The following is a 12,527-nucleotide window of genomic DNA, read 5'->3' as shown; positions in this document are numbered from 1 at the left end:
TACTTGATACCTTAAAATCATGAGCGTAACAGATTTAGTTTTGTTTCAGCTGATGTCGGTTTCTTCTTGTCTTCATCTTGTAAAACTGACGCGATAGGAGCTTTTGGTCGCTTAGCTTAGCTTGTAGCCGTTGGTTGTTGTTTTTATTTATGCGGACTGGTCGGGATATTCTAATTTTCATTGGTTTGTTTAAAAGGACTTACATTTGTAAGACGATAACAATAACCGAATATAAAATGGTAAGTATAACGATTTTGGCTGGTTGAATACTTTTCCTCCATCACCCTTTGCGCGTTCATCCTCGTTCAACTTATCTCCTGTGAAATATATTTTGCTCGCAAGGATCAGGCGCCATTTACAAAATTGCAAATCGCTGATCCCAGAAGTCCTTTTTCCCTCCTCTCTTTTTATCGCGGTCACGCATGCAGGAGATAAATTCAGTCGGAATGAGCTGCGAAGAGCCGACGGCAATAAGGACTATTAGATTTCTGGTGGTGGTGCTATTGCTACTGTAAACATTAACATGGAATGCCACATAGTAATTGGGTCTACTGGTTAATTTGGATTTAAGGTGAATCATTCGAAAACATTTAACAATAAAGAGAGAGTTACTTACCTCTAGTGTACGTCGAACTTCATTATCATTTCGTGCACAGATTTACAGCATTGTGTCACTGAGGTATCGTGTATGTAATACCGCGCGATCGATGGAAAAGCGTCTTATGTTACCACGTTAATAACTTTAATTTGTTACAAGAGGTAAATATATCACTAATTGGAACAAGAGAACCTAACTTGGAGCCAAGTGAACCTCGCGTCAATAACGAGTAACGAAGGCCGGTCAAATGCTAGATCAAATGCTATGTTGTAAATTCCTCTAAAAAGGATTCTTCTGCAGTTGGTGCAAAATTTTGCTGCACGTATTGTATTAGGACTGCGGAAGTACGACCACATCTCACAAGGCATCAAATCCTTGAATTGGCTGCAGGTCAGCGATAGACTCTACATAAATGACGCTGTGATGACTTTCAAATGTATTCATAATCTTGTTCCAGACTACTTGATTGATAAATTCATTTTCCGATCTCAAATCGCTACAAGAAACACCAGACAGAGTAATGACTTAAACATTCCACGTCGCCGACTGGCTACCGGACAAAGATCATTTGCATATCGCGGAGCAAAAATCTGGAATGAGCTGAGTGATGATTTGAAAAGTTTACCTTCTGTGAAAGCTTTTAAGGGACACTTGACCAAACATATTTCAAATGTTAATAGTGTAAATTCTTAATATTCAATTTTAAACTTTGTAAATTTTTAAATCTTTAATACTGTAATTAATTTTAGACTCCTTTCCCAGTTTGTTTATTCATTTTAATTGACGTATTTTTATCTTTTTTATTCCTTTTGTAACTGAAAAGCCCCTTTGGGGAGTTGCAAATAAAGTATGTATGTATGTATGTATGTTCCAAATGTGTAAATCATGCTCGTCCCGGCCGGTGCGGCATGCGAGTTCAGCAAATCGTTTACAGGAAATCTGCGAATGGTCTAAGCGATTCAATTTCTGGAAAATACCACTTCAAAATACAAACATAACCAGCCACTGAACAGTTGATAGGAGGTCTCTAAGAACACAGGTAAGACTTAGCTTAACCACAGATTTTAGAAGGCGAGGAATTATTGTGCAAGCTAGCGTATTAAATTCAGTGAAATTAGAAGTGAAGTAGATTCCCTACACTCATTTCTAGTGGTGCTATTGGAGAGATTGTTGATCGGCACTTTATGCTGCTTGGGTTATTTATAGGCAAAATCCATAAAAAGTGTAGTTTGAATTTCGTTAGGACAGTGTTATAGATTTTTATTTCTTATAGCTAGAATGATAGGCCTACTTCAATTTCGAACACAATAAAAGATTCTGTTTCTCTGGAATGATCCCGACCAGGATCGATGATCCTAGATCATTCAGATCGTGATGCATTAAACAAGGATTCAGCTGTTGCTTAATTGATGCACCATAATCCCCGCGATGTTGGACCATTGATAATGGTCTCGATCATGACCGAAAGAAACGCTCTCTTAGCCAGTTAGATTCATCTCCACGGTATATAGTGGGACGATAGCAAGATAGTTATTTCATTCGGAGAAATGTTTTGAAACAGAAGCTCTTGGTTTATGGTGCTGCTGGCGAAAATGTAACCGTGCTACACGACATTAAACCCTCGGACGTGCAAGCTAACTCACGCCCCAAACGTGGTGCAAGGAGGGAGAATGAAACCTGTCCCCTGGGTTTTTGTTGGAATAAGTCATAAAAAGTAAATTATTTTGTTTTTAATAGACAGCCTAAAAGATGACCAGATGCCTTTTATGTTGGTGATGACGTCATACGCGTCACATGACGTCTGTCCACCAATTTGGGTTCCACTACTTTCTTCGAAAGTCAGTAAATAAAGTGAATTCTTGGGAAATTATCCAAAAAACAATACTTGAATGTGAAAATACACTAGTTCTGCAATGTTACTTAGGAGAACTGGAAAAAAAAATTCTGTCCAAAAAGGCGAAATTTGGCTTGACCTGCTGTTGAAAATGCGGTTGCTATGGCAATGTCAAATGGCATGCTAAAATCTCGGCATGGAATTAATGAACATCGACTGAAAGTTTCAACATCACCGAGTAAATCATCTCAAAAAAGCAAAACTTCTGAAAAAATCTCGCACCCCTTTGTACGTCCGAGGTTTAATTGCGGGGTTTGGTTTCAAACGCGGTGTTAATTTAATTTAATTGATCCTCACCGTTTTAGTGTCCCTTCTGTGATCTTCCATTGTGGCCGGTACGCGGAACTACCCGCTTACATGACGGGTAGCTTAAACAGCATGCACCCAGGGGAAAAAACAATTGAACTTTGCAAGAAAATGTAAGAAGTTTTGAGTTATTTACTGTTACCAGTGAGGCGAAATTTAACAGCGTAACTGTTTCAATACGACTGAACTCAGCAATAAGGCTCCAAACTGCGCGAGCGGATTGTTGATAAAATGCCAAATTAATTTAACAATCAAAGACAATAAAAAGGCGTATTTCGACCTGAGTATTAACTGACCTGCGTGGCCTGAATTGAAATGTGAATTTTCTCCACCCTCACCCTAACTGTAAGGTTGGGCTGATGGTGGAGGACGATTGGCATTTCATGCTCTACCAACCTACGAGCTCTGTTATAACAGAAGGCTCGTAAATTAAAATTTATCATAAATATAAAATTAAAATTTATTTTCTTGAGCTTTGCACAAGAGGCGAAAAAGTCTTGCACTAGATAGTCTTACCCTGACAAGGTAAGCGCAAAATTCCTTAAGGCCTTAATGCTGGCATTTATTTTTTCCTTGCTGTTCTTTACATTTTTTTTAAAATGCAATAGTTGGGAGAATTTGGGGAGCTATCAAGGTGGCTACCAGTAACTTTTCATTTATAACAATCACTGGAATTCTTTACTATTGTGATTTTAACTAGCAACTTTACTACATTGAAGTTATTCTGCGATCAAGGTCTCTCTCCGCCTGGTCGGCGGATAGATTAATATATGAGGGGATGTCCACAGTGGAACCCCGCCTTACTGTTATCACGTTAATACGGTGAACTCTTTATTACGACCACTTTTTTTGTCCCGGCAAAACGCCCATACATTTTCTTATTAAAGGGGTCGCCGCATTAACCCCGTTAATGCAGCGACCCCTTTAATACAACAAACGCCCACATTCTAAAATCCCAACCTGTATGATCCTCTTTAATTTTACCCCGTTTAAACGGCACGGTTCATCTTTCCAATGTTAGCATTGTATGCACTGATGGAAAATTTCAATTTTTTTAAAAAAGTATTATCTGCCTTTAGGAAGCTTATTAAAGACAAGTTGTTCAGAAGTATAACACTCAATTTCAGCCAAATTTGATCCTACCCAGTCAATACGGCCACCCGTCAATACTGCCAAATTTTCATAGCCCGTTGGTAACCGTATAAACGGTGTCCCACTGTAATTCGTGAGCATACGACCGTACGTAGAGCCGGCTTACAGTCTTCTATACTCAGAAATTTGAATCGTGCATTAAGTTAGCGGTATGACGCTACGTGACTAGTTCAAGTGATTTTCTTATTAAAATGTCACAAGTTCACTGGGATTAGGAAAGGAGAACGCTTGCCAAGTGGCAAGCGATTAGCTTGGACATGATCGAGAGATTGCGGGGGATGCTGAGCAGAAGCTCTTTACGCAAGAGATTGTGATTTAGATGATAATCTCTTTCTCCACCTTATTTAGTCTCTAAAGTCAGGGCTCAAAATAACGGCCGGCGGCCAACTTCATTCGCCGGTCATGTTGACTGGTCACGTCATGTTGAGACGGTCACGTTGTTCATTCTTGAATAAACAATCAAATCCTCAAATGCAAATCTTAGATTTTTAATCTCTTTTTTATTATGACCTCTTACACAAAACATACACTAACGGGTATCTGTTCGAACGGCTATGCATTCAAGATCGACAGGAATGCGATTTGAACGACTGGGGTTATCCGTTCGGAAAAAATATCCAGCCGTTCGAACAACTGCTGCTATCCGTTCGAAAAAAGTTTCATCTGTTAGGACGGCAGAGGAGTATCGTAGAAGCCCCAAAGGGACATCCACTTATGAAAAATGGGAGGTCGTTTTTCGAGATTAAGAATTTGCTTTTTCGAAAATGGGAGCTTGTTTTTCGAAAATGGGAGTTTCTTTTACGAAAATGGGAGTTTCTTTTACGAAAATGGAAGTTTTTTTTTTCGAAAATGGGAGTTTGTTTTTTTAAAAATGGGAGTTTGTTCTTCGGAAAGGAGAGTTTGTTCTACGAAAATGCGAGTTAGTTTTACGAAAATGGGAGTTGTTTTTTCGAAAATGGAAGTTTGTTTTTTCGAAAATAGGACTTTGTTTATCGGAAATGAGAGTTTGTTTTACGAAAATGCGAGTTTGTTTTACGAAAATGGGAGTTAGTTTTTTTTTTTTTTAAATGGGAGTTTGTTTTACGAAAATGGGAGTTTGTTTTTCAAAATTGGGAGTTTTTTTTTTCGAAAATACGAGTTTGTTTGGCCTGTCAATCATTTTTATCATCACTCCCATTTTCGTAAAACAAACTCCCATTTTCGTAAAACAAACTCCCATTTTCGGAACGCAAACTCCCATTTTCGAAAAACGAACTTTCATTTTCGAAAAAAAAACTCCCATTTTCGAAAAACAAATCACATTTTCGTAAAACGAACTCCCATTTTCGAAAAAACAAACCCCCATTTTCGATAAACAAACTCCCATTTTCGAAAAACAAACTCCCATTTTCGTAAGACAAACTCCCATTTTCGTGAAACAAACTCCCATTTTCGGAACAAAAACTCCCATTTTCGAAAAACAAACTCGCATTTTCGAAAAACGAACTCCCATTTTCGAAAAACAAACTCCCATTTTCGTAAAACAAACTCCCATTTTCGAAACCAAACTCCCATGTACAAAAAAAAAAAAAAAAAAATAAAAAAAAAAAAATAATAATAATAATAATACCAATAAGAAGTCGATGTTCCCTTTCGGACTTCCATAATATACATTCAGCCTTTCGAACAGCGAAGGTTTTCCGTTCGGCAAAGGGAATCTGATCAGATTCAGGTTTTCGTTACGCTTTAGATTTACCTTACTGTCACCCTCTTGTAACAGAGTACCCCTCTCTTTGTTGGCGTATATTTCAAGGTATTGCTCTACAGATGTCAAGATATTCGTCGTTTCTTTCACTTTCACTGCACAAAAATCAACGAACAAGCCAAAACAAAACTTTTCGCTCGATTTTCAAGTTGTTTCCAACTTTGACGCTATGGGACTCCGGGACATCAAAACACGCATTTTGCAGTCTGCTTCGTTTCCATCAAGCCGTAAATGTAACATTAAGCACGAACCCAGTATCTAATTTAGAACCAACCGATAAAAGCTACTGTTACCAAATGGACGAAAATAATTATGTACCAACAAAAGAGTCTAAGGCCTTATCAGTATCTGCATCTGTAAAGCTATTTTCTTCGCGAATGAAATTTGAGACACTCTCAACGCTTTGCGTAGCCGGTGACCAAAATCTAGCCACTATTGTTAGGCGGTACAGACGCCTCAGACAATACCGAGAACTGAAGTGAACACAGTCTATTCTTAAGGTCGACCACGAGGACATCGTTACAACAACAACAACAACAACAACAACAACAAGATCGGGGTAGTCCAGATGAAGTTTCCCTCAGAGAGGGTCTAAGTACAAGCGACGGCCGGGCCAACACTATCCGTGGTAAAATCTACCGAATGATGGCCATTAGTTCTTCGTGAACGAAAACTCTCTCTAATATGACTTCAACAGAGTTTAGATTTTTTATGGCTTACACTTTAGAACTTAATTTTAGTCACTTACAAAACTTCCCAACACTTGTTGTGTAACTGTATAGCCGTTTTCGTAGTAACGAGTTGATTTGTTCTGCGTTTGCACGGGTGAGAATCGAGGAAACAGAAACTTCTTCTTCAACTATATTTGTTTACCTAATGATTTCTGAAGTCCAAAACTAGGATCTGCTGATGCATGTTTGGTTTCATTTACGTTTTGATGGACATAATAAATACTTTGTAGAACATCAAAACAACAGCTCATGGAATTCAATATGCCGATTGAAAAATTCATCCGTTCAATGCTTTTCCTTTGGCAGATGGTAAAAGTTCCACTGACAGCGTGCTACTTCACTGAGCTGCTGAGCCCTGCCAAGGCTATCTTTGGTTGAGTTTTAAGATTTTCTTTGTATTAAACCGATCTTTAAACGGTCTAGCAACGACTGACCGAGCAAACAAATTATATTTGTGGGTTCAATTATGCAAACATTACTTAAGGTGGCTCAATAGTCCCTATTTTTAAGACATTTTCTAAGAAACTTGGGTACCCATTACTGAAACTTTTGTTATAACACCAGATTCAACACTGCTTCAAGTTTCTAATTCTGAAAGTTGACTTTTAGTAAATATATATCTTGACCGTTCAGAAACGAGACGTGACCGAGCTAAAATTACTTTGGCCTGTCAACATGACCGGCCATGGTCCGAAAATTATTTTGAGCCCTGAAAGTCGTGAAAAAACCAGCTTTTACAATAAAATTAAAAATTCATGAGTCACCTTATGCTGGAAATTTTTATGCTTTTGATATCATTTAAACGTTGTACCCCCTGTTCGAACAATCTAGTGTCCCAAAATGATTTGTCTGTGAGGTCAACTAATTGTGTTTATCGCGGTCACGCATGATATTTGCGCTTTCTTTTGTTCTTGAATGATCTCGAAACAATAATAATTCATACACTTATGTGTTCCAAAAATACCAGTGCTTCAGAAAGCAGCGAAGCGTAGCAATACTTTGGACCCAGCATTGAATAACACGTTCAAGGTGTTGATGAGCTCTGACTGTATTAGCTAACGTAAAATGAGTAAGATACCGTTTACAAGATTGTCGAATGAAGAGGAGGAAAATGAACTTGATTCTGTTAATTTCAGTACGGAGGACAACAGGGGTCTTTATTTAAGCGGAGCAGACCAGCCTAGGCGTAGAACAGATTACGTCTTGGTGTACGAAACGTGCCAAGAGAATGAAAGCACTGACGAGGAATCCGCAGCAGAAGTGGCAAGATTGGCATCTTTAAGAACAACTTTCGAAAAGCAGCTTGAAGAGCAAGGACTAATCCTGCAGCGACAAACCCGCGTGGTACAAACGGTAAAACAACCTGTTTATTATTGAGTCATCTTTGTAATACGCTCGTGTTGCTTGACGTCCATATTAGCATAAATGTCGGGGTGGAATTTTACTAAGAATGTGTTTTATGTATTTTTCGGCTATATTCATGCTCGATTCTTATGCGGACGTCATGTACACCGACGAAACAAAATGCAAAGCTGTTCATGCAGTAAATTAACAACACCTTCGCAGTGTAGTAACTGTATAAATTATGAGGACAGACCTCGAATATTGAACGATACGGATATGGCATCTATCAAATTTGCAGATGCTGGTAAATGGCTAGGTGACGTGGGTATGACACAAATCCTGAAGATGTCACATTATTTGTTTGCAAGTAGATTCACAACTGTTTTTCTAAATCGGGTGAATATTCTTAATTCGAGAAGTCAGCAAATGTGGTTTTAAAAAACGCGGTCAAATATTAAAGAAATTTATGTCAATACTAAAAAACTGCCAGAACAAATGTATTGTTTTACCTACTCCATTGTATTTCAATTCCCAGCACTGAACTCCCATAAACTAATGCTAACTGAATACCAAAGAACAACTGCACTGAAACAAGTAATTCGGCGAGATCCGGATTGGAGTATTTGATTTAAGATCTTTTTTTTATATTGCCTTAAGGTTATTCGCAGACTAATTGGTTTACGATTTCTGTTCTTTATGAAAGGATACCGAAGTCTTACGACACTTTGTTTTAATACACGCTCCTTGGGAAGTACTTGCAGAACGCGCTGAATGCACGAAGCTAAAAGTTCCCCTTCAGGTCAATGATACCGTCTTCACTTCTTGGCTAGAGTTCTTACTTGGTTCAAAGATAGTAACAGCTATCAGAAAGAAGAATCCTCTTAACATTCGAGATCCTTTCATCAAAGAAACTCCGGATCATTTCATGGCGCAGTTTAAGAGGGATCGCCTTTCAGCATATACCTTCCAACAAAACTGCAACCAGGAATCGTTTTTCTCGATCATTGATCGACAACATTTGATCCAGCAAATCTTTAACAGCACGCGGTTTTCGGATGAACCAGATGATGCAGGACTGAGCAAGCTTGTCTACGAGGGCGCATACCTAGCATGTTATCCCCTGCATGACGGCAAGCTTAAGCATGAACGGTCATCAGATGGTGAATGTCCAGTTAACAAGCGCCAGCAGCTAAAGAGAGACTGGGCACGATTTGGCAGATGTTTCAAGTACCAGCCTTACGATGCCATCAAGGAATACTTTGGTCATGAAATCGGCCTGTACTTTGCCTGGCTTGGATTCTACACCGCCATGTTAGTTCCACTTGCCATCGTCGCCTTGATCGTTTTCTTGTATGGAATTCTATCAACGGGCTCCTATATTCCAGTGCTTGACATGTGCAATGAGAAGAACCGAGATCGCTGGTACATGTGCCCGTTGTGCGATCGCCAGTGCAGCTACTGGAATTTAGCTCCAGACACGTGCATTTACGCTAAAATCACCCATTACTTTGACAATGATTGGACGGTCGGCCTGGCTTTTCTTTCATCCCTTTGGGCGTCACTTTTCCTTGAGTTCTGGAAACGACGTCAAGCGTCCCTTGCCCAGAAATGGCACACATCTGAGTTTGAAGAAGAGGAAGAAGAATTTCGCCCCGAGTACTTGGCAAAATTGACAGAGGGGGAGAAAAATCCTTACGTTCCTGATCCGCAAACTGGAAAAATTCGCCCAAACGTCTTTAAGATCAAGCGGTTTCGTCGACTGGGATTCGTGTGTAGTGTCATCACCCTTATGATTTTCCTGGTTATAGCTGCTATGATTGGTGTGGTTGTGTACCGAGCGGCAGTTTTTGCAGTTTTAAGCAGCAGTTCGGACCAGAAAATCGAAAAGGGTGCTAGGATCCTCACAACGGCCACTGCTGCCTTACTTAATCTGGTAGCGATCACGATCCTACAATTCGTGTACAACAAGCTGGCTATTTTTCTGACTGATTGGGAGAATCCGCCAACTAAAACGGCCTACCAAGATAGTTTCACCAGAAAAATGGCCCTATTCCAATTCGTCAACAACTACACCTCCATCTTCTACATCGCATTCTTCAAATCAGAGATGATCGTTGGTTCACCGGGAAGGTACAGAAGAGTGTTGGGTGAGTATCGACTGGATGGCTGCAGTGAGCAGGGTTGCTTCTTGGAGCTGACAATTCAAATAGCCACTATCATGGTTGGACAGCAGATTTTCTACAACATCACAGAGATTGGCATTCCGTAAGTATCGACAACTTTGGTAAGTCAGTTACACAAAAGCTCTCGATTCTAAACGCCTCGAAAAGATCATAGGTAGTGACGTAATTAATTTTGGTAATGGTGCAGACTCGCATCATCTGTTTGTTGTTGTTGATGATGATGTTGCTTTTCCGGCAAATTAAAACGCGTATAAAATTATACATCGGAGATCTGAGCTATTGTCACCGCTTAACATGCACGGATAAGATTTCTTTGCCCATCAATACTATACACCTCACCCCACCTTAGACCTTATTGGAAGTTCTCTACAATGGCCAGTAAATATTTTTCGAGTGGTAGCCTTCAAGGGTTCTACTGTAGTAATGTAAAGCATGAAAACTAGACTCTACTGATAACTCACACAACTAGCTGTTTCAAGGTACCTGATGCTGTTAAAAAAAAGACGTAACCAAAAGAGCGCTGGCGACCGACCACAGTTTGAATTGGATTTCGACTTGAGCCCCTTGGAAAAACATTTCATGTTCTGGGAATACCTCGAAATTGGTAAGTCTCTTGACCAATTCAGAATAAGGGGGGCTAGGCATGTTATCAGAATTCCGTGGTTAGTTTGGTCCCGGCATTTTAATCTAAGAAGGGCTCTATTAGTCTACCTACCTTTCTAAAGAAAAATGTTTTTAAGTCATAATTATTTTTAAGTTATAATTATGAATATGATGCCATTTCTGAGTTATGGTAGAAGTGAAATTTAATTTAAAAAAAAAACAAACACTCACGAAATTAGCGCTTTAGCACTTGACTAGAATGTTTGTAGTAACTAAAATGTTGGCTGTTATGCGAAAAATTCATAGATATATAGAATGCGGCTTTGTAACGGATAGTTTCCTGTAACTTCGCAGTTACGAAAAGAATCATATTGTCCTTTAGTTTTGCAGTACGGCTTCATAACGATGTTTGTTGCCGCCTTCCCACTTGGTCCATTGTTTGCACTCATCAATGCTGTCATCGAAATTCGCCTGGATGCCATCAACTTCTTGTGCCACTTCCGTCGTCCTGACGCCGCCCGAGTGGAGGACATTGGAGCGTGGTACAGTGTTCTGGAAACAGTCACCAAGGTTTCAGTTCTGGTGAACGCGTTTGTGCTGGCTTTTACCTCAGAGTTTATTCCCAAGCTCGTATACAAAATGGTTTACTCATCAGAAAATGGCCCCTCTTTCTGGAAAGGGACATTGAATGGCTACGTCAATAACAGCCTTGCGTTCATTGATTTGAAGACCCTCTACACGTGGGAGAACGGTACTCAACCAGTGAACCCCACTAAAAATCTTAACTTCACTCGGGATTATTGCAGGTAAGTAAGTTACAAGTATTTTAATGCCGTGTAGGCTAATAGCGTATTTGAGATTTTTTCTGGAAACTCTTAATCATCAAACAGAGGATAAGAAAGCATCGTTTCCCCGTGGTAACATATTGCTTAAACAAACGTACAGCTGAAGCCTTGGATAAGCATTTCTACGATAACTTAACCTGGCAATATCCCTCACCAACATAAAACCATTAGAACTATAGATTTAATTTGCATAGTGTTTCTCAGTTGATTTTTGGTATCACTATCTCTGATGAGGTATTTTGGGTTTTTATTTTTTCTGCTCAGGTATAAAGGCTACCATAACAACTACTACCCGTACAATCGCTCCACTGAGTACTGGAACATTTTAGCCGCTCGACTCGCCTTCGTGTTCGTTTTTCAGTTTGTTGTGTACGGCATTGCTTCTTTGATCGCCTGGATAGTTCCAGACACCCCCGACGAGCTGGAGTACAAGATGAAACGAGAGAGGGAGCTTGCCAAGGCGTTACTTCAGGATCACAGTAACGAAAACATATAACGTTTACCTCAGCATGCAATTTTTGGGGTAAAATAATTCATGCAAAAGAAATTAAATCGAAATTTCGACCTTTGACTGGTTTTATACATGTACGTTTTGTAACCCATGGGATTGGTTTTGAAAGTCTTCATTTAAAATCTCTTCATTTAATGAATGGGGCAATATTAAAATATTTGGCTATGCATTATCAATCGGTTAAGTTTCTTTTAACAACCTAACTCTGGTGTATGTACATTTGGATTGGGCCTTTGTAGATCCTTAGATGCTGCTGCACGTTACTGAAACTATGATTCAGTGTGAGGCTTAAAACCATGTTTCTGTCCAAATAACAATGCCTTCAGGACCCTAGTATTGTGGCATATCGATCTTGCTTCAAATGTTAATTCTGAGAGTTTTGTAATAAAACAAATATACCAGCGGTAATGACTTCCAGTTTATTTACTCATGTTAAAGAATATATACATAGGTTTGCCAACTCTTTTGATCAGTCATGCGCGCGTAGTATATCAATTATTTCCTTAAGTGATAATCGGGTTCCAACGACCCTGTCAACCTGTGTGGAGATGACACTGACTGAAAGTGAAGTGAACTTTGTTTTTTATTCTTGAAAAGGAGCAACATATGTAAATGC

General features: G+C 39.3%; 1 protein-coding gene across 1 annotated transcript; it reads left to right on the top strand.

The window, feature by feature from the left end:
- Positions 1-7,321: 7,321 nt before the first annotated feature.
- LOC145490327 (anoctamin-3-like) lies at positions 7,322-12,338 on the top strand. The gene is made up of 5 exons (XM_081469455.1): positions 7,322-7,778; positions 8,473-10,034; positions 10,432-10,556; positions 10,938-11,361; positions 11,665-12,338. The coding sequence occupies exons 1-5, from the start codon at positions 7,491-7,493 to the stop codon at positions 11,894-11,896; spliced, it is 2,631 nt and encodes an 876-aa protein (XP_081325581.1). The 5' UTR covers positions 7,322-7,490; the 3' UTR covers positions 11,897-12,338.
- Positions 12,339-12,527: the final 189 nt, after the last annotated feature.

Source organism: Orbicella franksi, chromosome 6 (genome assembly GCF_964199315.1).
Source record: "Orbicella franksi chromosome 6, jaOrbFran1.1, whole genome shotgun sequence".
NCBI lineage: Eukaryota > Metazoa > Cnidaria > Anthozoa > Scleractinia > Merulinidae > Orbicella > Orbicella franksi.
The sequence above is the reverse complement of the archived record's forward strand: the minus strand, read 5'-3'. Positions and strand labels throughout refer to the sequence as shown.

Bases quoted from the DNA above. Each gene is read 5' to 3' on its own strand.
- LOC145490327 (XM_081469455.1), top strand. From the start codon at position 7,491: ATGAGTAAGATACCGTTTACAAGATTGTCGAATGAAGAGGAGGAAAAT. The intron at 7,779-8,472 runs GTAAAACAACCT...TCTTTATGAAAG, and splicing joins AAACCCGCGTGGTACAAACG to GATACCGAAGTCTTACGACA. The intron at 10,035-10,431 runs GTAAGTATCGAC...AGCTGTTTCAAG, and splicing joins ATCACAGAGATTGGCATTCC to GTACCTGATGCTGTTAAAAA.